At 52.3% G+C, this 25,284-nt stretch overlaps 1 protein-coding gene across 5 annotated transcripts in view; it reads right to left on the bottom strand.

The window, feature by feature from the left end:
- The window catches only part of RASSF5 (Ras association domain family member 5), a 71,892-nt gene that overhangs the window by 4,871 nt on the left and 41,737 nt on the right, over positions 1–25,284 (bottom strand). For all 5 annotated transcript variants that reach the window (XM_089908705.1, XM_089908718.1, XM_089908735.1 and 2 more), the window contains one exon: positions 1,001–1,111. In XM_089908705.1, coding sequence (XP_089764831.1) covers positions 1,001–1,111 — 111 coding nt within the window. The remainder of the gene's footprint in view (positions 1–1,000; positions 1,112–25,284) is intronic.

The following is a 25,284-nucleotide window of genomic DNA, read 5'->3' as shown; positions in this document are numbered from 1 at the left end:
GTCATGTGGGGTCCGGGAGGGTCTGTGTTGCTTGATCCTGTCTGCCACTCTGGGCCGTGGCCCCAGATCCGGTGAGCTGCAGAGGCCTTTCCTAACAGCAGTGCCATCCCAGTCAAACACCCTCCCGACAGGCTCAGGCTGCCTGCCCCAAATGCCCTGTCACGAGGCAGATGCCGACTGCCTTTGGTGGGTCCCCAGGCCAAGAGGCAGGGTCTGGAGTGGCCTCTCTAGTTTGCCGCTCCAAACCGAGGAGGAACAGGAAGGCTGTGTAATAAGGTCCTAGGAGAACCAGCGCACTGGATTTTCTCCTGCATCTCTTTCCAAAAGCCGGCAGTCTGCAAGACTTAAACCCAGGCCTATCCGCGACTGGGTTTTCTAGCGCCCCACCCGGCTGAAGCCCCAAAGAGCCAGTTGCTGCCAGCCACCAGCAGGGGGCAGGTTTCTTCTACTGTCTCCTCCCCTCCCCACTGAAGATGGCCTTTCCAAACCTGGCACAAAGTCGGTGCCCTCCCCTCTCTGAGCTCTGCACAGTCTAAGGACGCTTCCCCAGACACAGGCTGTAATGACCAAGAAGGGGAGGAGGAGTTGCTGCGAGCTCCCCTTGCCCAGGGCCTCCTGGGCCCTCAGTCACTTGCATTATCATTTAATTCCCACAAGTGCTTTGACAAATGGGAACTAATATCTCTATTTTACACTGAAGCTCAGAGAGGTTAAGGTTTCCCAAAGCCACAAGTTAAAAACAGGAAGAGCCAGAGACTAGATGTGGATCTTATTCTAAAGCCCATTTTATTTCCCTAAAATACACAGAGACCCCTGATAACCCAGGCTCTCAGCTTCACACAAGCCTGGAGGCCTCCAGGAGCCCAAAGAAAGGGGAGGGCCCTGGTGGGGGTATCCCCCAGAATGCAGAGGGAAAGCAGGGGAGCCACACCGGCAGGGGCTATGGAGCTGGGAGGGGGAGAGAGGAAGGGGGTGGACAGTGTGGGGCAGGCCCCCTCACCAGCTTCATGCCCAGGCAGTTCTTCTCCCGGGTGTTGTAGCTGTCGATCTTCTGCTTGATCTCCTGCAGCGTGGGCGGGCACCACGGCTCCTCTGCGGGTGTACAGTCATTCTGAAACAGACACAGATGTGAGGGTGGATGTACAGTGGCTCTCAGGATGAGGAAGGAAATGACCTCGTCCTCCCAAAGGCCTCTCCAACCGAGAATAAGTGAGCACCAGCCTCACGCAGTGAATGGGATGGACTCAGCCTGAGAAAAATCAAAGGTCAAACCCCTGCGCAGCCAGCTACCCCGGGGAAGTGACTTCAATCTCTCTCGGCCCCAGTCTCCACACCTGTGAAATGGGGGCAATACCTACCCTTCAGGCTTGTTGCAAGACCAAGGTGAAAAGGCCCGGCACACAGGCACTGGGTATGAATCTGGTGAGTCAGCAGAGCTGTTTTGCTTATGGAGGGTGTCCATTTAGATGCTATGGGAGATGCAAAGAAATGCAAGCCATGGTCATCTCCTCAAGGAAGTAACAATAGAGCTGGAGAGACAGGAACATACACGTGATCCCAGTATATGCTGATGGGAATGACAGCAATTCTCCCAGATCGAGAGGACCAAGGGCACATGGACATTAGTCCAGGCCCCATGTCACTGGCCACAGCACTTTGCACATAGTAAGAATACACACACACACACACACACACACACACACATATACATATTTATCAAATGAATGCATGAACTAGTAGGGGCAGGGGGCTGTAGCCTTCCCTGATAATTGAGGGGATAAATCTCCGCTGGGGCACAGGGACAGCCAGCGTTTACTCAGCACCTCCTCTGTGCCGAGTGCTTGGCTTGCATTATCTCAGTTAATCCTCAGAATCCAAACTGCAAGATAAGAGTTTATTACCCACATTTCACGGGTGACACGACGGAGACTCAGAGGAGTTTAGGAACGTGCCTAAAGCCCTGTAGTCAGCCTCTGCAGAACTAAAAGGGATGCCAGTCCGTTCTGCTGTGTTCTTCCCATGACATCACAATTTATTCTTCTGACTACCCCCCCACCTCCACACCCCCTCTAGGAAGAAGGAAGCCAAGGAGATGCAGGTCGATGTTGTTCACACTGTGGACAGAACTCGGGAGAATTCTGGGGTCTAAGCAAACCTGTCCGTCTGTCAGTTCCCTGGGTTTCTCTCAAGTCCATTGCCACCCACCTTCCCTGCTTTGTCTTCACATTGTCCTGTGTGGCCGGGAGTGCAGGAGCCACGGTTTGGGGGAATAAATAGGTCAGTCAAAACCTGCCAAGAATTTGCCTGGTCTTAGAAATCTAGCGGACCCAGGGTGGGTCAGGATTCTCCTTTGGCAAATGAGGAAACAGGCCCAGAGTGGTGGGGCAACCGTGTTCTCCAGGCTGACATCACCCAGCACTGCCCTGTGGGTGTCTGGTTTGGTTGGGGGATTTCACAGCCATGCTGCCGTCACAGCACCACCCAGCTGAACATGTCAGGCTCCCATGGCAGAGCTGTCCAGCCTCCTCCCTCCAGCCCGCCCGCCCACGGGAGACAAGTCACACTCAGCAGGATGCCTTCACTCCCCCCTCCCACTTTCCAGTCCCACAGAGCCGATAAGATGTCAAGCTCTGTGGCTGCCGAGGGGAGCGGGCGTGGCCTCCCACACCCACCCCTCAGCATGGAAACGAGCTGACATCCTTTTTCCATCACAGCATCTTCCGCTGGCCTGTCTGCTCCCCTATGTACTCTTCCTTGAGGATCTCGATCAGAACAGTACTGTACACTCACATACCTTACATACTACGTACGTTATTCCTGTTTTACAGATTACAGACAGAGGCTCAGAAGGATTAAGAAACACGCTTGTGGTCCCACCGCTCGTAAGCATCTGTGTTGGGCCTGGAACCGAGTCCATCAAAGTCTGGAACCCATGCTCTTCTCAATTCCATGTGGTCACCCTAGGACAGCCGCTTCAGCCACTCCCATAGCGATCACTGAAATTCCATGCAACAGGGCTAGGATGAGCAGCCGCTACACCAAGACCTATAAGTTACGTGACCTGTGAAACGTTCAGTGGGTCCCCAGAAGCCTCAGGACCTGGGGCCACCGTGTCACCTATAAAGATGTCAAGGAGGGACTTCTAGCCTCTGGCAGGAGGAGGCAGGCACCAGGATGCAGGGCCCACTCTTTTCCTATGTGGTCACTCGGGTCTCTGGAACAGGACCCTGATTCCACTGAGGACCACCCAAGGGCAAGTACTCCCCAAGGCATCTGCCATCTTCTTGAGCTGAGAAGCAAGTGGTGTGAGCCACACAGAGTGTCTTCTTTCGCTGTCGACTTATTCACCCAGGGACCATCACAGTGGAGCTTCTCACTCCTCGTCCCTCCCCGCTTAGTTCCTGGAGAACCCGCCCCCAGCACCCACCCCACTGGGCACATCTCTGTGGGACCAGACGTGCCTGCTGCCCTCTGGGAGCTTCCAGTCAGAAAGACCAGTATCCCGTTACCATTACATACACTCCATTCTGTCCGTCTCTGAAACATGCAGGCTGTTGCTCCTTAGGAGTTAACAGCTTTCTCATACTTATCTACAAAAAAGAGTTAGAAGGTTTAGAAGCTCCTGGAAGATCTCTCATAGTTTCCAAATGAGCTATAGCCATTTCCCGGTAAGAAAAGGCAGCTGCATCATGGCTTTCAAAGGCCAGTATTCCAGCCTGTTTTTGAATACAGTAAGAGTCAGAGCTGCCTTAACCTAAGGTTTTTTCTTCCTGTTCTCTTTTCCTTCAGCAGATAACCCATCTATTCCCCCCTTCCCACCACAAACCTGGGGAAGTGACACAAGTGGCCGTGGGCACCCTTTGCAGGACTCACGCAGAAAACAGCCATCCTGATCTCCATCCCGTCTGGGAGTGCCAGGAGACCTGTCTGGCCAGCACACTGAATCTCCCACCCTGGGATGACAGCACCCCTGGCTGCTGCCCGCACCAGATCTGGCAGACAAGATCTGACCATGGACTGAATGAATCACCTCCCAAAGCAGGCCAGCCAGCCAGCCAGCCATAGCTACGGGAGTCCACTCTTTCCCATCCTAGAGATGGTAGAAAACCTCGACCAGTGCTTCTTAAACCTGGCTGCACGTGGACTCCTCTGGGGGATCTTGAGAAACACAACACCTGGGCTCCATCCTGGAGATCTGATTTAATTGATTTGGGGTGCAGCCTGGGCAGAGGGATTTTAAAAAATCTCCCAGGTGATTCTAATGTGCAGCAACGTTGGAGAAGAACTGGTATAGACCCCTCCCAAGCAATTTCAGACCTCAGGGGTCCCCATCCAGCTGCAGACTTAACACTTTTGCACTCACAGATATGCACTGCCCCCAAAGGTTAACAGAGAAGGCAGTATCCAGGGTGTGAACAGATCAATAATATTGCAGGGCTTCCCTGGTGGTGCAGTTGTTGAGAGTCCGCCTGCCGATGCAGGGGACACGGGTTCGTGCCCCGGTCTGGGAAGATCCCACATGCCGCAGAGCGGCTGGGCCCGTGAGCCATGGTCGCTGAGCCTGCGCGTCCGGAGCCTGTGCTCCGCAACGGGAGAGGCCACAGCGGTGAGAGGCCCGTGTACCGCAAAAAAATAAATAAATAAAAAATAATAATATTGCAATCTTCAGAGGATAAGTCAAAGACCCCACTTTCTATTCACCTGCCAGATTCTCAAGTTCTCAGAGTGAAAGATTTGTCTCCATCTATGGGTACAAAGCTAGAAACCAGACAGAGTTTTGTCTCCTGGGGTGGCCCAAGATGGAGACAAATGGGGAGCTCACTCTGTTGTGATTTTAAAGATAACAGGCATTGCCCTGTGAGGTGTCTCTCCTAGGAGGCTTATACATCTCAGTGCATCTGGCACGGGATGCATCTGCTCTGATTAAGCTCCTGGCATTGGTGGCAGACGGTCGAGCTGCTCCCAATGCAGCCAGCACATCCAGGGCACTGGTGAGAAGCAGATTTGTGTTCACAGGTCCTAAGCCATGGAAAGGTCTGTGTCCTCTCTAACTCTCAGGGTTACTGGGATGCAGCCAAGTGAAGAGGGCTGGGCGCTGGGGGTCAGAGCAGAGATGGCCCTTGTGACAGTGATCCTCAGACTTTTCAATTAAAATATGATTACACCAAAACAAAGAGGACCATCCTCTTGTGGTCTGCGGCCTATCTGAGAGCAGATTTACCCTAAGTTGAATTTTACTTTATTTTAAGAAAAAATCCAAACACTGGCTGATTCTGCATCCAAATCAATGACATGTGTAAAGTCTTAATTTCAGTTATTGGGAAGCGACCCAACAAAGAAGAGACCCTGAGTGAAGCCTGTGGCTTTTAGTCTCCGCAGCTGAGCTCAAGGCAGCCCATGAAAGCTCCAGTGATGAGAGGGACCCCCAGGGTCAGGAGTGGGCTGAGGAGAATGTGCTGGAACCATCAGATACGTTCGGGCCCATTTTTTTCTGGACCTAAATCACACAAACCTCACTTTTGCCAGAAATATCACTTTCCCTTTGAGACTTCCCTGGTGGTCTAGTGGTTAAGACTCTGTGCTCCCAATGCAGGGGGGCCCAGGTTCGATCCCTGGTCGGGGAACTAGATCCCACATGCCGCAACTAAAAGATCCCACGTGACGAAACGAAGATCTCACACACAGAAATGAAGATCCCACGTGCCACAACTAAGACTCGATGCAGCCAAATAAATAAATAAATACATATTTAAAAAAAAAAAGAAATTTCACTTTTCCTCTTTTTAAACTTGTCAGCCTCTTCCTCCTGCACACGGCTTTCATCATCTTACTGCTGTCTGTCTATCTGAAATCTTTCACCTGTCAAGGCCTCTCTGACCACCTCAGCCCTGCATGATGAAGACGATGATCCTTGACTGTTATTAACAGGCTATGTGCCAGGCACTGTTCTGCTCACTTAGCATGTATCAGCTCATTTCATCCTCACCCCAAGTTTATGAGGAAGGTACTATTATTATGCCCATTTCACAGATGAGGAAATGGAGCCCCAGCAAGGTTAGAGCTAACCTACATCCAAAACTAACACGATACTATCCTGCACTTAAATATCCATCTAATATTAACCTCCAAGTAGACCATCCATCTTGGTTTTTCTTCCTAACTAGACTGAAGCTCCTTATTGACTTACATCATACTTCTATCTCTTCTCCACGCCCAGTGGCCCTGAGCATGAAGCAGATAATATATATGCTTTCTCAAGAACCTTCAGTGGTTCCCCATTGCCTACAGGGGGAGAAAAATGATCTTGCTTTCTGCTAGGAATTATAGTGCAGTAAGTCTTGGATTGCCCTTTGGACTGAGTTCTGTGAGAGAAGCACCTGTCTGCTCCACCATGGGGTCCCAGAGCTCAGTTCCAGCTTGGCACATGGTAGAGGCTCAGGCAATACCTGTGGGGTGAACATAAGCATGTGTTCAGGTTCTGACTCCCATTACTAACAAAGTGATCTTGAGAGAGTTGGATCATGTCTTTAAGCCTCAGTTTCCTCATCTATAAAAATCCTTTATTGCCTCACAGGATTGATGCAAAGGTAAAATCAAATGAAATAATGGGTATTTTGGAAATGACTGAACCCATCCAAAAGGCATGTACTGTAACCATCACTCCGGGCATACAAAGTCCTATCTCTGTTAGCCAATTTCATTTCTCACTTTCCTGGAGCACTTCCTCTGGATTGGCTCACATGTCATAGGGCTTGTTCATTCTTTTCTCTACACTAGTGCTTGGCAAACTTTTTCTGTAAAGGGCCAGGGAGCAAATATTTTAGGCTTCGTAGGCTATCCAGTCTCTGTTGCTACTCACCTCTGCCACTGTAGCAGAGAGCGACCATAGGATGAGTGTGGTTGTGTTTCAATAAAACTTTATTTGTGCACTCTGGCCCACGGACGGTAGTTTGCCCACCTCTGCTCTACACTGTCGTTTGTGCAGTTTTTCTGCCTAGAATACATAGCCCCCATCTCCTCTAGTTCCATCTTCTCTGTGTAGCCTCCTGAGAAAATTCCTCTGGCCCAAAGCAATCTCCTCATTTTCTGCTCTCCTAATCTTTTAGGTTCCTGACATTTTAATTCCCAAATGGAGAAAGGTATACAGTATACAGGTTTGTGCTGGTCCCCGCCTTTCTCCTAATATCATACTTGTATCAAGAATCAGGTGTTTCCTGTGTATTTCCTCCCGCCACCAGTGGATGGGCCTTTGGTAACTTCACTCTTACTTAATGGACACTTTTCACAAGTAGACAAAAGCTTTATCACTTCATTGGAGTTCTGCTTTCTCTCCTCCCTTCTCTAATTGGGAGGCAGCAAGCTGCCTGAGGAAGGATGCAGGTGGGCAGCTAAGCTCACTCACCAGCTCAGGGACTCATTTCCAAACACCAGCCCCATGGCCTCAAACCCTCAGATTCCTGTCATAGCAGAGCTGCAAATTCCCACGTGCCATGGACCTCCGCAGCTGCCTGCTAATGTTACCTCCACCACTGCCAGGACCTACGGAGGTGCCTTCACAGCTGTATGGCTACCTTTAGCATCTGATTATATGCTGCCTTTTACTGTTTAATTATTGTTTCACCTGTGTCAATCCCATCTCCCCAATTAGACGCTCCCTGGACGGACTCAGACAGGATATCTGATGACTATTCTTCTTTGGCACCCTCTGCAGGGCTCAGCGGAGAACTGGGCTGACCTCCAAGGATGTGTCAGAAAAATACCTGTTGCTTGGGTGGCAGGGAGAGAATGGACCAGCCTAGGTGATACTCAGCCCAGAGCCCAGCGTGGACAGCAGTCAGGTCCAGGAGCACCTCATACCAACCTGCATCCCAAGAAGCAGAGGCTGAGAAGGTGTGGGCTGTGTGGGGCTGTGGGCTTTGGCTGGAAGCCCGTCCCATGTCTCAGCTCTTTGCAATTTCTTGGTGAGAATGAACGCAAGCCCATCCAATGACCTGTGACCTCTGGTGAGTCACTTTCACTCCTGGGGCCTCAGTTTCCTCATCTGTGAAATCACGAAGCGAGACCAGCAGAATTCTAAGGCCCCTCTGCAGCTCTAAGATTTTACACAGAAGATAGGATAGGGTGGTTTCCTTCATCACTGCTTCCTCTTCTGTTTCAGAGAACTGGGTGTGGGGATGGGGGCCTCTGGGAGGAGAGCTGGGAGCTCAGCAGGTCTGCACTGCAGCAGTGACAACTGGTCTACAGAACGTGCCTAACGCTTCTCTTCGACTTGACTTTGCTCCTTACTCACCACTGGCTTTCTCTACTCGTCCGCCAGACCCCACATTGGCCAAGCTCAAGTAAGGTCCACACCTTCTCAACTCACACAGTTCAAGAAAACAAAACAAAAACTATCCCGGAAGCTGGTCACCGTGAGCCTTTGCCACATTTCCTCTTTCTTAGCTCTTAGCAAATCTGGCAGCAGCAATTCTTTTGCCCCTTGGGTGGGAAGCATCTCCAGGCCTCTGTCTGGGATGAGAGCCTCAGGCATCGGCTGCAGGAGAATGACCACCTGCAGATGCCTTCTGCCCAGCAGCTGGCCTGACCCAAACACCTGCTGTCTCTGTTTGGCCCATCCTAAGTAGGACTCTCTGAAGGAAAGGGGCAGGCACCCGTCTGTCCGGGCTGGGCACACCCTGCTCGATGCTCAGATCACATTCAGGGTTCATTGGCCCCTTTGTGATGGCCTCAACCAGACGGGAAAGAGGAAGTCCCATGGGGCTTCACTACAGGGCCCCCTCCGAGTCCTGACGGCTGTGTTCTGGAATGGCTTCCCCAGCCCCACCCAGGGCAGTGAAGGTGTTGATTCCCACAAGTCCCTCTATGGAGCTGTCCAATGTCCCGAAATAAAAGAATCAAATTCGTTAACTGTGTTCCCTGATAGGTTATTCCCAGCAGAGGAAGGAAGGAAGGATGGAGCCATCCATACAAGCAGAACCATGTGGAATTTGAGCTGCTCTGGGGGGATGTAGAGGAGGAGCCATGAAAACTAGAGACTGAAGTCCCTAAAGACAAAAATATGGAGCATGGTCAATGTAGACAGTCAACAGCAACTGACTGAATTGCCCATGGGTTGGGGACTGTGAAAGGCACCTTGGGACATGAAACCCATGGGGTGTGGTTCCTGTCCTTGGAGCTCACAGGTTATCTGAGGAGGGAAGACAGAGACACACATACATGGACACCGGGATAAGCACGGCACAACCCGGCACCAGCCTCGGCGGCTTCCCAGGCAGCCCAGCCCAGCTCCGCGTGTGTGGGCGTCATGTCTGTCGACTCTCTGGGCTGCCAGCATGTCCTGGAGCCTGGGCATGGCGTCCCTCACCCTTTCACTTGGCCACCTCTGTCTACTGGCAGGAGCACGTCACCTGGGGTGGCAGGAGCCCCACGCAGGAGGCTGGGAGAGCCCTGTGGCCCTGGAGCTTCGCACTTAAGTTCAGGTCCTGTAGGGCCTCATTATCATGATAGAAATCTCAACAGCCAGGCTTGCGCAGGGTTTAGCAGTCACAATCTCATTTAATCCTTGAAATAACTCAATGATGGAGGTATGTTATTACCCACTAGGCCACGCTGCCTGCACGTCCAGCCATAGGTTGGCCTTTGCTGGCCCTACCCTTGGTCGTCTGTGAACGTGGTCAAGTCAGTCTCACTGAGACTCGGGATGCTTTGCCTGCGAAACGCAGATAAGAAGGCCTTCTTTATACATTTATTGCAGAGACGGAATGAGACTGCACATCTGGAAGTGCTTAGCACAATGTAAGTATACAGTAAGCAGTCAATAACCGCCATGGTAACCACCAGCAGCCTCAGAGGTCGTTCATCTGGCAAAGGGAAGTCTGACTGGTGGGTATTGACCCCATGCGGGAGTCCTCTCGCCTTAACCTTGGCCCCTGACAGGCCTTTCAGCCTGGGCCACATTATGACTCTTGTCCATGCACTTTCACCCTCAGGGCTGTGGGCCCCTTTCTCCATGAAAAAGTCTTGGAAATTATATTTTATGATTGGTATAAAAACAAATATATAAATGTCATATATTAGAGTACTTTCTTCAACCTGAAAGTTCATTTCTTTCTCCTGATTTTAAAAGAAATTAAAACATTTTTGTGGGCCCCTGGCACTACATGCCCACTGTGTGTCCCATGGATAAGTAGGCGGTGCCTTCAGCTCTGAGTCCCAGGTAGGGTGACTAGCTGTCCCAGTTTGCTTGGGACTGAGTTTTCTCAGGATGCAGGACTTTCAGTGCCCAAATCAGAAAGTCCTGGGCAAACCAGCACGTGTGGTTACTCTAGTAGCCCCAGGTATCCCCTCTCAGTCCTAGACGGACACCCGCCCTCACTTTTTCTGTCTACTGCAGGCCCCAGGGCACAGTTCTTCTTTCCTCTGTAAAACTGCATCCTTGTACTCTACCCTGGAGGTTTTCTTGACAGTCCCTCCCCCGACCCCACCCCCAGCCTGGCTGTGGCCTGGACACAGGTGCTCTGGCTGCCTCTCAAGATCGGCACACATCCCTGCAGCTTGAGCATAGAATAGAAGCTTCCCAAGGGCAGAGAAAGGCTTGTTCACTGACGCAGTTCCCGGGACAGGGCCTGGCACACAGGAGGGGCCGTTAAACGTTTGCTTAATGAATTGAATAAAACACAAAGAAGCAATAAGACGCACACACGCGCACACACACACAACCCAAAATCGAATCTATGGAAATGAAAGGTTCCAGAATTGTATAAGGGTCCTATAGGGTTCCTGCTCCACGGCACCCATCTACTTCTGAGACAGTAACTGGAAATCAGAGGAGACTCCTGCACTCTGACTGTTTCGGAGGGTAGATGTTGCAAATCCCTTCCATTTCTGTTCTCCCCTCCCCTGGACCGTTACGAAGCCCCCCCTTTTTAGCTCAGAGGTCTAAAGTGTGAATCCAAGCAGAATAGGGTGACACCTGTTCTACTGCAGTGGCAACAGGAATTTTACCTTGGGGCATTCTCTTGTGCCCTCAAGAGTTTCTAGGGCATGAGAAGGTCTTTTTTGTTGTTGTTTTTTTTTTGCGGTACGCGGGCCTCTCACTGTTGCGGCCTCTCCCACTGCGGAGCAGAGGCTCTAGACGTGCAGGCCCAGCAGCCATGGCTCACGGGCCCAGCCACTCTGCGGCATGTGGGATCTTCCCGGACCGAGGCACGAACCCGTGTGCCCTGTATCGGCAGGCGGACTCTCAACCACTGCGCCACCAGGGAAGCCCAAGAAGGTCTTTTTTCAGGTTAGTTTTCCTCACTGGATTTCCTGCTAGGTCCCCGTCTCCTTTCAGTCTCCCTGACATCTTAGTTTGATCATTCAGTCTGAGACGTCCTCCTCCTCATCCGAGAGGATTTGCCCCCCGGAACTGACATATCTTTTGGGGATACTTTCCTTAATCCACCACTTCTATCTAGAATTAGTGGGCCTTCGACAGCATGAGCTTACGCCCCAATATTATTCCAGCACTGGTTTCATCCTCTATACAGTAGTATGAGTTGTGTCTCAGCCTGTCTCCCCGACTAGACCATGAGCATCCCAACACCAGGAGTTGTACCTTTCCCATCTCTGTATTCCCAGAGTACCCAGGACCAGAGCACTGCGGAGTGAATTAGGGATGATGGTGGGCAGGGTGAGTGAGTGGGTTCCAATAACTCATCCTAGACTCCAGTCTCTTCAAATGTGAGACTTGGCTCTTTTAGAATCAATTTAAAGAGGATTCCATTGCAAATCATATGTCTAACAAGGGATCAAGATCCAGAATATATATCAACATAAAGAGCCCCTATAACTCAACAATAAAAAAACAAACAGCCCCATTGAAAATGGACAAAGGACTTGAATAGACATTTCTCCAAAGAAGATATACAAATGGTCAATAAGCACATGAAAAGCTGTTTGAAATCACTAGTCATTAGGGAAATGCAAATCAAAACCATGGTGAGATGCCATCACACACCTATTAGGGTGGCTATTTTCAAAAACACAGAAAATAACAACCTGTGTGCATTGCTGATGGGAATGGAAAATGATGAAGCTGCTATAAAAAAATGGTATGGCGAATCCTCAAAAGATTAAACATGAAATTACAATATGATCCAGCAATTCTACTTCTGGATATATACCCAAAAGAAGGGAAAGTAGGACTTGAACAGAGATTTGTTCACTCATGTTCATAGCAACATTGTTCACAATAGCCAAGACATGGAAGCAACCTATTGATGGATGACTGGATAAACAAAATGTGGTACAAACACACAATGGAATATTACTCATTCATAAAAAGGAAGGACATTCTGACACATGCTACAGCATGGAGGAACCTTGGAGACATTACGCTAAATGAAATAAGTCAGTCACAAAAAGACAAATATTTTATGATTCCACTCATATGTGGTTCCTAGAGTAATCAAATTCAAAGAGACAGAAAGTAAAATCGTGGTTGCCAGGGGCTGTGGGGAGGAGGGAATGGGGAGTTAATTGTCTAATGGGTGCTGAGTTCAGAAGATGCAAAAGTTCTGGAGAGGATGGTGGTGATGGTGGTACAAAAATGTGAAGGTGCTTAATGCCACAGAACCATACACATAGAAATGGTTAAAATGGTACATTTTACATTATATATATTTTCTTACAATAAAAAAAGAAGATTCCAAGGGCAGGGGAACCTGGGGGCCATGTAACCAGGTTCATGGATTCACCTGGTTCCCGTAAAGTTGGGAGTGTCCCTTACTTTCTATATTCCGGGAAAGTGAGGAGTCGATCCTACTTCTAAGCAAGTGGGCCCTCATCCCAGGACCTCCAGGACCAGGCTCTTTTCCTAGGCCTGGCCACTCTCCTGCCAGGTGCACTAAGAAATGGCTGAAGCCTAGGGATGATCTGGACAGCCCAGCCTGGCTCAGAGGAACAGCTGCAGCTAGGAGAGGGTCTTACAGCTTCTTAGACGACCCTCCAGAGGGGAGCTCGGGTGCAATTCAGAAGCCTGGGCTCAGAGATCTGGAACGGGCCTTGAGACGAACAGTCCAATCACCCACATTCTGCAGAAACCTGAATCGTTAGGCGATTCAAGCAGTGGGTACTTCCCACCCTGCTTCAGATGCTCTCCTCGCACCCTGTCACAGCTGGCCACGAGCAAGGAGCTACCCCGGCTTTCCAACCTCACACATCCTAGAGAAATGGATGCGACAGCAAAAGGAAGATCTGGGGCAACACTGTCTCATCTTTCCTGTGCAGGCCACGGAGTCGTGGAATTCTGCTGAAGTCGCCGAGCTGGGAGCTCGCAACTGGCTTGCCTTCAGAGTTTTCCATCCCCACCTCCGAATCCCTTCCTCACTCTCACCCTAGTGGACATCTCTGCACAAGAATGCTTTGACCACAGGGTCCCACAGCTTCTAGGATCCCACGTGCTCTGAGAGCCATCAAGCCAAGCCCTGCAGAGTCACGGGGCCATGAGAGATGGGCGGCTCTAGGAGTCCAGCTCGTGTGTTCTAATCACAGGCCGTGGGTGCCGGGACAGCAGGCGCACCTTCTCCCACCACGTGCTGGCTCCGGCTGGGGCCGAGCCTCCGTAAATGATTCAGAGAATTCCGAGGCGGTGAGCGGGCGCGTGGGAGCCAGTGCCAGCTCCCCGCATCCCTGCACTGCCACGCTCGCTCAGAGGGGAGGGGCGGCTGGGACACCCGTGGCACTGCCCTGCTGCGGGGAGTGGCTCCTTCTCGGCTCCCCTCTAACTGGAAGCCCCGCCTGTGTCTTCATCTTTGCCGGCTGGGCTGGTGCTGGGTGCTGGAGCCTCGCCACTGGCCCACACACGCCCTCTTGTCCCTGCGCTGCCTGCCTGCCCTGCTAACCCAGCCCACGCTGGTGCTCCGGGATTACTCTGTGATACTGAAACGTGTCTTAGTTGGTCATTGAGTAGCTCAGAGTCTTTCCACGTGTGTGTCTTCTCATTGTATCCTAAAGGCTCAGGGGCAGGGACATCTGGTTTCCTGTCTCCTAAATGGCCTGGTAGAGTGTGCTGTCCTCAGTGACTCCAAGACGAATGCTGCTGACATGGGGCTGCATCTGTGAGCATCTCCTGGCCTCACTGCTGGGGCTTCGGTTACTTGGGTAATTCTGGAAAGAGCTACAGGAGAGGCACCATAGCTTAGGGGCTGGGAGCTCTGGCATTAGACTACTTGGGCCCAAGTTCTGGATCTGCCCCTTACTACTGTGTGACCCTTGAACCCCTTCAGTGCTTCAGTTTCCTCACTGTTAAATGGAAACCATATACACAGTTGACCCTTAAACAATGCTGGGGTTAATCTGCATATAACGTACCGTGGGCCTTTGGTATCCTGCATCCGCGAATTCAACTAACCACAGACCGTGTACTACAGTAGTATTTACTGTTGAAACCATCCAAATATAAGCGGCCCATGCAGTTCAGACCCGTGTTGTTCATGCGGCAACTGTAGATGACGTGAGGATTAAATGAGTCTATACACTTAGAACAGCGCCTGGCACACATCAAGGCCCAGGAACTGACTATTACTATTTTACATTCTAACCATTTCCCAGCAGAACCCTAGCTCCTGCCCTTTCTCTGTTCTGTGAACAGAACCTTATACCTCCACGCACCGCAATCAAGAACCCCACCTCACGTCACAATTCAACATCCATCTGCATTCCTCGAAACAGCCTTTATAATCCCAAGCCCAGGAGTTCTCCACCCATTCTCACAGCCAGATGCTGGGCCCTCTTTAGCAATTAGTCTCCACTGGAGGCCAAGTCTCCCCATTTTACAGAAGGAGAAAGTGAGACCGAGAGCAGTGAGCATGCCTCCTGAGGTCACCCAGAGTGAAGGTTGACGGCTTGGGTTGCCAGGCCCAGTGTTGGGCCCACTCGAGGGCCTGGGGCCCCCGCCCACTCTACCTGGGCTGTCTGAGAACGCTCACCAAACTGGGATCTTCACTTGCTTAGAGTTAAACTGGGAAAGTTCAACAAATGAGAAGTATATTGATTCCTCCCCCCTCAACCTGCCATTCCCATGGCTGAAAGGCAGACAGGAGAAATCCATCAAAGTGGGCTCTCCCGCCTCCCCACATGGACCCCTCTGCCTCAGCCGCTCCAGGGAGGCCCCACTTGAGGAAGGACCACACCAACACTTGCCAGCAGGTGCCAGGGCCTGGTTGCTTAGTAACCCAGCCCTGCCTGCCCTCATCCTCCAAGGCAAATAGCTGAGCAATCACAGATGGGGTGGATGGAAAGCTGTCCTTGCATTTTCTGCTCACTCAGTGAGATTTTTCTTTTCAGAGTCACTGGAAAAATCCATTGATTCCTCACCCAGAATCTCAGCAAGCTTCCCTTTCTCACAGTCCTGAGATCCGTTTTCACATACTTTGCCTAAAGTGCTGTGTGTGTCCTCTGGGAGCCCCCGCTGCCTCTTAGGGAAAGAAATTTTTTGAGGAAGAACCTCCAAGCTCCCTCCTCCTTTTATCAAACACGCATTAAGTGCCTACCATGTGCTGGGGACACGATGATGAACAAGATCTGGTTCCTCTTCCAGAAAAGTACAGCCCATCAAAATGAGGGATAGGGGAGAAGGATACACCAGTGTTTTGGGAGCAGAAAGAAGGAAGCATCAAGTTGCAACTGGAAATGCTCTCTAAACACCCTGGACCCATCAGCTCCCACATCCTCCTCGCTAACCCACACTTTCCCAGCCATGTGTGACTCCGGAGTTTACGCCTGCCTACCGCCTCTGCACGTGTTCTGGCCAACGGAGGGCCCTGCCTCTCATACTCTCCGCCGCAAGGCTGGTGCCCTGTGGCCCCAGCTCCCCTCGACGCCTGCATCACGGCGCGGGGGACAGCCCAACACCACTCCTCCTCACCCTGGGGGAGAGCCAGGAGATGAGAAGGATACAGCGGGGCTCACGGACTGGAGGCTGATGAGGTGCTGGTGGCAGAGTATGGCGACCAGGTTTCCCAAGACCAGAACAGGGAAAAACGGCCTGGATTTTAGCATCAGGAAATTGGCTGAATGAGAAAAACAGCTTCCTGCAGCAGGTCACCAGATTAGAGCTGGGAGATCTGAGCTTAGCTGGAGCCTTTCGGAACTTGACTCTCACCCGAGATGCCATGTGTGTGGTGGGAAGAGCATGTGTTTTGGGGTCGGGTGAGCGTGGGGTGGGGGCCTCGCCCTTGGCTAAGCCCCTCTCACATACTACCTCATTGAACATGCCAACCTTTCGGCTTGACAGCAATAGAAATTCTGCCAGCGTGGTCTGTGAGGCGGAAACGCTCTGCTACCACCCTCCCTGATTTTTTTTGCCTCGAACTGTAGCCTCATACACAGCAGGGGTCCACCCAGCTGGAGTCACGTTGTCTAGCACCGTGGACAAGGGAGGACTGATGAATGGGTTGGAGGAGGATGGTGGTAACGAGCACAGCTTCCCTCCCTGCCTGTATCAGTTATATGCAGGCCCGCTCGGAAGCAGGGGAATGGCGGTAAAGACCCTTGACAGTCTCCTCCAGCTCCAGGAGTCTCTGCTTTTCAGAGGTTAAGTCAATCTCCTCCAACCCTCCCAGTGGCTGCTGCAGCTCTGTCACTGCCAGCCTGTCCCCAGCCCCTCCTAAGCTATACCCCAGGCGCTCTGATTCTGGGAGCTGCTGCCAGGTCCTGATGAGAGTCACACGGCTGCAGGGCAGGTGCAGCGTGTCTTCCCCCTGGATGACCCTTTGCTCAGGGGCCCCCATCCAGACACTTCATGGGTGGGGAAGGGGGGCAACTAGGGTCTGTTACACAACGTGGCTGGGGCCATAGGTCTTTAAGTGTGGAGACTGCATTTTATCCACCTCTGTATCTCCCAGCACCCCAATGCTCGGTGCTATAAGAAACTTAAAAACACAACATTTTGATTGAGCCCAGGCATTGTGGGGCCCTGGATGCTACATAACGAGCAGGAACGAAGTGTGGGCTTTGCTCTGGAAGCAAATGGGGGGCTCCGAAGGCTTCAGGACACCAGACCGATATGCCATCGAATGCAGGATATATAGAAGGAGAAGAAACAGGATGGAAACTGGTTGGGTGACCTCCTGGAGCATCTAGGGGTGAGGTGACAAGCCCCCAACATAGGGCACAGCGGGGGACAGAAAGGAGAGACTGACATCTGAGACACTGTGGAGGCAGAAGCCACAGTGACAGACTGGATGGAAGGGATGAGCGGGGAGACCCCTGAGGTTTCAAAGGTAGGGAGGGGACTAGTAGGGTGGGGTAGAGACAGGGAGAGAAATCAGTCATGGGCAGAGCTACGAGTTGGTTCTGGACATACTAAATTTTAGGCATCTGAGGAGCATGGGAGACCTCCAATAGGCTATAGGAAATCTATACTAGGGACTTCCCTGGTGGTCCAGTGGTAAAGAATCCACCTTCCAATGCAGGGGATGCAGGTTCGATCCTTCGTCGGGGAACTAAGATCCCACAGGTGAAGTGGCAACTAAGCCAGCACGCCACAACTACTGAGCTCGCGCGTCTCAACGAGAGGGCCTGAGGGTTGCAAACTACAGAGCCCACGTGCTTTGGAACCCGCACGCCACAACTAGAGAGGGGAAAAAAACCAAAAAACCCACACGCCACAACTAGAGAGAAGCTCGAGTGCCGCAACAAAGATCCTGTGTGCCGCAGCAAAAGACCCCACGTGCCTCAACGACCTGAAGCAGACAAAAAAAAAAAAAATGTATTCTAGAGCCAAGAAGAGAGGTGAGATGGGGGATGTAGGCTGGGGAGTGATAAGTAAAGCTGGGGTGGGGTGGGAGAAAAGAAGAGACAGGGACCAGGACAGCACCAAGGACAGAAGCCACAGGCTGAGGGAGGGAAACCTGAAGTTTTCTGCCACTACAGCTTCCTTCTTCCTCCCGGCCCTGAACTTAAATGCTCCCGATTTTTGGCAAATTTATCTGGGCCTCTTATCTGCAGAGAATATGTCATGCCAGGACCGGGATGCTACTTTATGGGTAGATTGAGCCATCCAGAAGAGGAGACCGAGGCCCTGAATGAAGACAGGTCTGAGTCCTCCACACAGGAGGATCCCCAAGCTGGAAAGCACACAGGTGTGTGTTACCTGGCAAGTCAAGAGCAGCAGAGGGACGGGAACACAGGCTGCTGGGCACCCAGGCTGGGCCCGACGATGCCTCCCTTTCAAGCTCATGGGGTGGAAGCTGGATCCAGAGTCTAACCTGATGGTGTAAACTAAGAGCTAGGATTCAAGGTTGATACCAGTGTAAAATCTTCCTTTCTCCCTAAACTGCGTGGGTGAATGGCTGTTGCATGTGCCCTGAGCTATAACTGGAATTGCTTTAGAGGGAAAAGCCAGCTGAGTCAGGATAAACAGTCTAAACTTGTGAAGAGAGAGGGGTGGGTGGGAGGGGAGGAATCTGGAACACAAAGGCGAGGATGTCTTGGGTAAGTCCCAGGTGGTCCTGGAGAGGGGGCTCATGTAGCCATTCAGGCCCCCTTCCTGACCCCACCCTAGGGAAGTCCTTACAATTTAGAGAACTTGGTAGTCAGGATCTATCCCTGCCAGTCCCATGAGAAACTGGTAAGAAGGCTCTGCTCCCATGCAAAGTGGTGAGGGACTCTCAGATAAAGAAGAAGGACAGGCTCGTATCGCACTCGCTAAAAGGACCAGATGAGGCGCCTGGGTCTGGAGGGTTGAAGCGTCTTGGCCACAGCCCCTCAGTTAAGAGCTGGAGCTGAGGTGAGAAGCCAGGACTTTGCTTACAGTTCTGTGCTGCTTCCGTTACATCACGCATCGGTCACGATCACCAAGGGCCGTCCCCTCGACATCCCTGCTAGCACGTTGTGGTGAGAGTAATGGGGACCGCTCTGAGCAGGGGCCCAGGGGCTCTGAGTCCTTGGTCTGTCTCTACTTAGCTGTGTGACCAGGGACAAAACCCTTTACCTTCTGGGCTTCCAGCCTAGGAGGCTCTCTGGAATCTGTGATAAATGCTCATCTTGAATTCCAACTGAAGTCATCAATTACCAAACATTTCCTAAACAGGTGGTTCCCAGACTTCAGTATATATGAGAATCACCAGGGGGAAGTATTAAAAAAGCAGATTTGAGGGTCCTACCTCCAAAGATTCAGGAGCCAAGAAGTCTAGAGTGGACCCTTGACACTCCATTTTCAAAGAGTGAGCCAAAGAGAGATTCTTATGTCAGTAGCCAGGGCAAACCTTGTAAGCACCACTGAAGGCTTCGGATGCTAGAGGAACCGGGGCAGTGCTGAGTAAGGAAAAGCATCTGTCCTCAAAAAGTTCCCAGTGTAGTTGGGGGAGACAGGACACACACCCCCATCCCAGGAAGAGCACATCCTTGGTGACAGATGGAGAGGTACAAAGTCAAAGAGACAGAGGTTACGGCCCTTCACCAAAAAAGCAGAGCAGAGCTTCCAGCGGTGGTTGGGCAGAGAGGTAGGAGGAGGATGTGCGGCAGAGACAGCTAAGTGTTTACCACATCCAGCTTCCTCGTCTGCCTGGGCTCCCAGCTGTACTTCATTTCCCAACCTCCCTGTGGTTAGGTGTGGCCACGTGACTGAGTTCTGGCCAATAGCACGTGGGTGTAAAACACACACACCATTTCCAGGCCTGGCCCACAAAACCTCTCATGTGTTATCCTGAGCCCCACCTGCCAACGTGACTTTACTTAAAGAGGGAAATAAACTTCTATTATATCCAATGACTGAAAATAACGGGGGCTGTTTGTTACAACAGCTGGTCCACCCTGATTATACAGGATGCAAGAGAGATGATGCAGCAACTAAACTCAACCAGCATTTAGTCAGTGCCTGCTTTTGTAACCAGTACTTGGTGTTGCCCTGCACCTGAAGGGGATGCGAGTTCTGATCTTACAGGGTTTACCATCTTCACGGAGAAAAGGAACACTGGGACGGGCCAGAGAAGCAACGAGAAGTAAATTCCACAGGAGGGGAATACAGGTTCCAGCCCCAAAGGGAGGTTATTGCGTGGCTGCGCTAGCGTGAAGAATCTTTTGAGGTGAGTCTTGAGCTGGGCAGGCTTCTGAGAAAGCACATAGAAAAGCAGTTATATGGTCCAACGGTTCTGAAGATTTAATTTTTATTGCTCAAATTTGGAACCTACTTATTTTTAGTATTCTTTTCTCTCATGCCAAGAAGGTCAGGGGCAGGTGCTGAGCCCGAGACCTGGGTGTTCCTGCTGCTGGCAGAGAGATGGGGATTTCCCTGACCGGTCCCAGGGCTGTCAGGCTTGGATGACGTCCCTGGAGCCACAGAGGCCCAAGAGGAGATGGGGCAAGTGCAGGGACGGAACCAGGAATGGCTTCGGACTGTGACCTCTGAGACCCCCGCCCCCCACGCCTTCCTCTCTGCGTCTTCCTTGAATTTTTCAAGAATCAATGGTGTCAGTGTAGACCAGGGAGGGCCTGGGTATGGGGGGTAGGGTGGGGGGTGGCATGGGAAAGTATTCCAGCTGTGTTTAAGTATAATATTTAACCACAGGTGGAGCCAAACTTGCACCTCCATATCCACAAAGAAAACACGCATGATGAAGATACAGCAAGCAGTGTTCTAGGATAGACACGAAGAAGAACTTGTAAAGTTGTAAGATTCTGGGACTGATGAGAGGGACCCCTGCTAGTGTCAAGTGTAGAGTGAATGTTTCTTGGGCCGCTGTGCCTTAGGAACGGAGGGACGGTGAGGGCCTTATGCAGTGGAGGGATGTAAGGACCCAGCAGCTCTTTCCTAGCCCGAGGTTGTTTAGGTCTTTCCATTTTGTAGAAGGCTCTGAGAGGACAAGGACTGCAGTTCATCCCTGTCACACACGGAGCGAAAAAGACCAAGGAGAGCTCTTAACAAGGTTTCTAAGAGGGGTGCTAGTCCTGGCGCCACCCAGCCCAGTATTTGGCCTGGTGAAGTCCTCGCGCCTCTCTGGCCTCGGCCTCTCCATCTGTAAAGTGAGGTGCCAGATCCGGGTCCTTCCAGCTCTGACGTGCTGCAAGCAGCGGGCTTTCTGTGTCCCCAGAGCGTTCACCCCGATGCTCTGGATGGCTCCTGGGGTCCCGGAGCCTGTGGAACATGCAGAGAGAGCTCAGAGTGCCCGTGTCCCTGCTCAGGGGGACTAAACTGCCACCCTCTGCAGGCATTTGGGGAACCGATGGGAGTGGAAGTTGGCCTCACTTCCAGAGTCAGATCCCAGACAGGAAGAAAGGAGCAGCTGGCAGGGATGCCCAGAGTTCCCAGTCACCAGACCCACACATCACCGAAACCTGCCCTTTGTGGGACTAAAGTAGAAAAACCTCTGGGCTGGGAGATGAGAGATGTAGGTTCTAACCCTGGGTCCGTCATGAACTTTCTGTGTGACCTCGAATGACCCCCCCACCCCCGACCCCAACTCCAGTGTCTTGGACTGAGTGACCGTGTGTGCACCTTCCTGAGAGCAGCTTGGTCTGCATCTCTGAGCACACAGGTTGGGCTTCCCCCAAGCCACCAAGAGCCCCATTTGGACACGTGACCCCGGGTAAGCAATCTAATCGCGCCCAGCAGCCAAGGGGGAAGTCCCCGGAGGGCCCCACCTCAGCCCGCTGAAACGAAGACTGAAAACTGGGTCTCTTTGCCCCTCTCAGAGAAGGCCCTAGGCCCCAGGAAGCAGCTGTTTTCTGAAAGGAGAGAACAAGCCGGGGCCCAGGGCCTAGGCCCACTTCCTCTGCTGCTGCCTCTCTTCAGGGCCTCCTCTCTGTGAATGAGGGCCCTTCCCCACCCTCCCACATCCTGCCCAAGGGGCTGGTGAGAGGCCTCCAGGACTCCTCGGAGGCCGGGCCAGGGAAGGCTCCTAGAACAGCAGGAGGCTCCCCGCAGCTCTGCGCCAGCCAGGGGCGCGCACGCGGCAGATACAGGCTGTTCTGACGAGGCTAATTATAGAAGCCGGCTTGGCCTTTCCCGAATACGGCCCTCAGTCTCTCAGCGACCGGGAAGCACATAAACGCCTTTCCTTGGAGACAGGAAGGAGAAATTCTCCTAGGAGCTCATATGCGATCTCTCTTTGGGTAGGAAAAAAGCAATGTTAGGGGTCAGAATGGGGTCAGGAGATGGCAGATCTCTCTGAAACCCTTTCCAGAAGTGGCTGCAAGGGAGAAGAGAGAGCTAAAATGTTATTAAAGGCGGGAAAACACCCAGAAGGACCAGAGACTGAAATATGTGGATGAAGCTCGCCAGCTCCTGAGTCAGCCACACACACCCCGTCACAGCCGGGGGCCGCCCCAGTGCGTGCTCCCCGATGAGAGGCAGCCCTGCACCCCCTGGAGAGGGCTGTGCGCATGGCAAGTCTGGTACTGAGAAAAACAGTCCCCGACAGCAGTTCTGAACCTCCGTCAAGACTCTTCTCACACTGCAGCCAGGCAGAGGCCGGGGATAAGAGGGGCCATGGCCACCTCTCTGTCTTTCTTTGAAGCATGTATCCTTATCATCCTGTGTGGGGTTCAACAAAACCCGTTTCTTAGAAGGGGTTCTCGCCCCCTGAGGGCTTATAGACTTGGGCAAAATGAGGTAGAGGGCTATGCAGAGGCCTCAAGACATGCAATGAATTCAAGAACCAGACAAAGTAGAGTTGATGTGTGTGCCAAACCGAAGGTGTATCTTCAGGAGTGATGCTTGCAGGGGGATCTGGGGGGACAGTGAAGAGAGGAGGCTCTCTGGGCCAAGGAACAAGTCACCTCTCCCACTGCCACCCCACCCCAGCATATCTTATTGTCAAATATCTCTGTTTCTCCCAAGAAATACCAGAAACAGATACCTTTTTCATTTGCCAACCGAAAGAAACCTCAGCTTTGCAGTGCCCCTTCCTCTACCCAATCATGCAAAAAACCCAGCTTCTGGGACCGAGGGCTTACAGCCTGGCGGGAGTGAGGGCAGCAGCTAAACTTTGTTCTAAAAACAGGAACCATTTCCTTCCCAGGCAGCAGCAAAACTCTCTAGAGCAATGGTTCTCAACCTGTTGCATCTCAGAAGTACCTGGGGAGCTTTTCAAAATTTCCATGCCCAGGCTTCACTCCAGACCAAGGAAATCAGACTCCCCTGCTGTGGGACCCAAGTATCGACATTTTCTAAAGCTCAGCAGGTAAATCCAGTGTGCAGCTAAGGTGGAGAACCACTGGTCTAAATAAAGACCCCAGATAGCTGGAGTGCCCTTATGTGTATGTGTATGGGTGGGGGTGGGGTGGGAGGGGGTCCTCACAATGAGGCAGGAACCCCAAGAGAGAGCTGGACACCTCACTCTGCAGCCATGCTTTCCGCATGAGGCCTCCTTACCCCAGCCCCCCCCAGTCCTTGAGAACAAGTGCAGCTTCTCGAAGGGGTGCCCCAGAACACAGGTGCTGGTTCCAGGGGCCTGTTTTAGTTGATCCTTCAAACACTAAAATCAAAACCTCTCTTCTGATTCTTGGGCGTCCTCTCGCAATTGAAAAGTCCAGGGCATTTATTTGAAGGTCAGACCCCAGCCAATGAGGGCCCTACGGGCAACATGAATTATTAACCACGGAGGCCCCAGAGTCAGGCCTGGGGAAGTTTTTGGTTAGTTCTACTGGGTGTAGGACTGCTAAATTAATGATGAGCCTGCACACACCTGTGAAAGTTAACAGCTCACTTCAGTCTACAAACAGGCCCTTTTAGGCAAGGACCTGGCTTGGAGCCCTCTCATCTAAATAACAAAACAAATAAATAAACGGAGCTCTACCACCACTCCCACCAAGTATGTGGCAGATACACGGCCGCGCTGGGAGGGCGAGGTCAGGGGACTCAGGCAAGCTGGGTGTCTAGCACATACAGCCCCATTAGGGAACACATGCAAACTCCTTTAGGCTATCCCCAACTAACCCAGGAAGTCAAAATGGTAGTAGGACAATGACCTAGGAGAGAAGTTTTGTTTGCTTCTAAAAACACCCTAGACTTCTGCAAAGTTGCGGGACTGTGTTTTAAGATGGTTTCTGGCCATTTGCAATACGGAAGTCTCAACCTGTTAATGATTATCTTCATGAGGGACTGGGTGCCATCCACTTGCCATCGAGAGCTTCAAAGCTCGGATTTGGGGGAAGGTCACCCTCCCAGGCACAGGTGAGCATGTCCCCAAACCACCAGCCAAGCGCTGTCCCCAAATCCTAGAGGGCCATTTTGAAAAGGTCCAGGGACAAGAAATGCCGAAAGGAGCATTTGCCGGTGGCCCCCAAAGGGCTCCAGATCCAACCCGTGGTCTCCTCGGCCAACAAGTTCAAGAGGGTGCGCAGGGCAACTGCCCACCCACGCCCGTAAGACATGACTGCCTGTTTGCCAGGTGCAAGATTTCCCTTCTAGACCACAGAGGTTATTTCCCCACAATGAAAGTCTCTTGTATTATTAAGTTTACCTTCCAAGGATGTTTGCTCTGCACATTCCTGAAAAAGGTGGTCTTGGCAGTGAAGAAGCAATCCTCCAGTTCCTCCTCCAGGCTGCAGTACCCACTGCTCATGCTGCTGTCCACTGTCATCTAGCCCGGAGCTCCGGCCGGAGGCAGCGGGCGCATCTGATGGGGCCAGGCTCTCGGGATGCGGCGGAGGGAGGTGGGGATCCCTCCCCAGGCGGCCGCGGCGTGAGCTTCTAGCCCCGCCGGGGAGCGAGTCCGTTATCGGGCCGGGCAGACCCGGAGCCGGCTGCCTCGGTTTTTTACACTGGGGCCCGAGTGGCTCGGGCGGCGGGGTAACCTGTTCCCCAGCGGCTGCCAGCACGGGGGTCGGACCTGGACCCCGCTGCGCTCACCTCGCTCTCCAACTCACTAGGCATCTGCGGTTTCAGCCCCTCCTCGCCGGCTCCCCCCTCCACCCCGTGCGCCGAGCGCCATCTCGACACCTCCCCCGCCTCCCGCGTCTTTCCTGCCCCTCTCACTGCACGCAGAGGAGTTCGGAAGCCACTTCCTCTCGCAAGGTTCCTCAAAGCCGCTGGCTGTCGCGGCGCCCCTCCCCCTCCTCCCGCCCCAGGCCTGCGCCTCCCCACCCTGCCCCTGGACCACGTTGGCAAGTGGACCTAGGGCATCACGAGTCAGATTAGGGATGCAGGGCAGGAACAGACTAGGATGGACCAGAGGGAGAAAATTCCCTCTCTCCTTTCTTCATCCTTCTGGAAGCAGCTCATTCTCATCGCCCAGGATGGCTCAGGTTCAGAAGTAGCACGTGCTCTAAGGTCGACAGTGTCCCTCCTCCCTTCCC

Source organism: Delphinapterus leucas, chromosome 1 (assembly GCF_059928025.1).
Source record: "Delphinapterus leucas isolate spDelLeu-1000000601 "Yukka" chromosome 1, BTC_Dleu_Yukka2, whole genome shotgun sequence".
Classification (NCBI taxonomy): Eukaryota; Metazoa; Chordata; class Mammalia; order Artiodactyla; family Monodontidae; genus Delphinapterus; species Delphinapterus leucas.
Note: the sequence above shows the minus strand (reverse complement) of the source record. Positions and strands in the feature narration are given on the sequence as shown.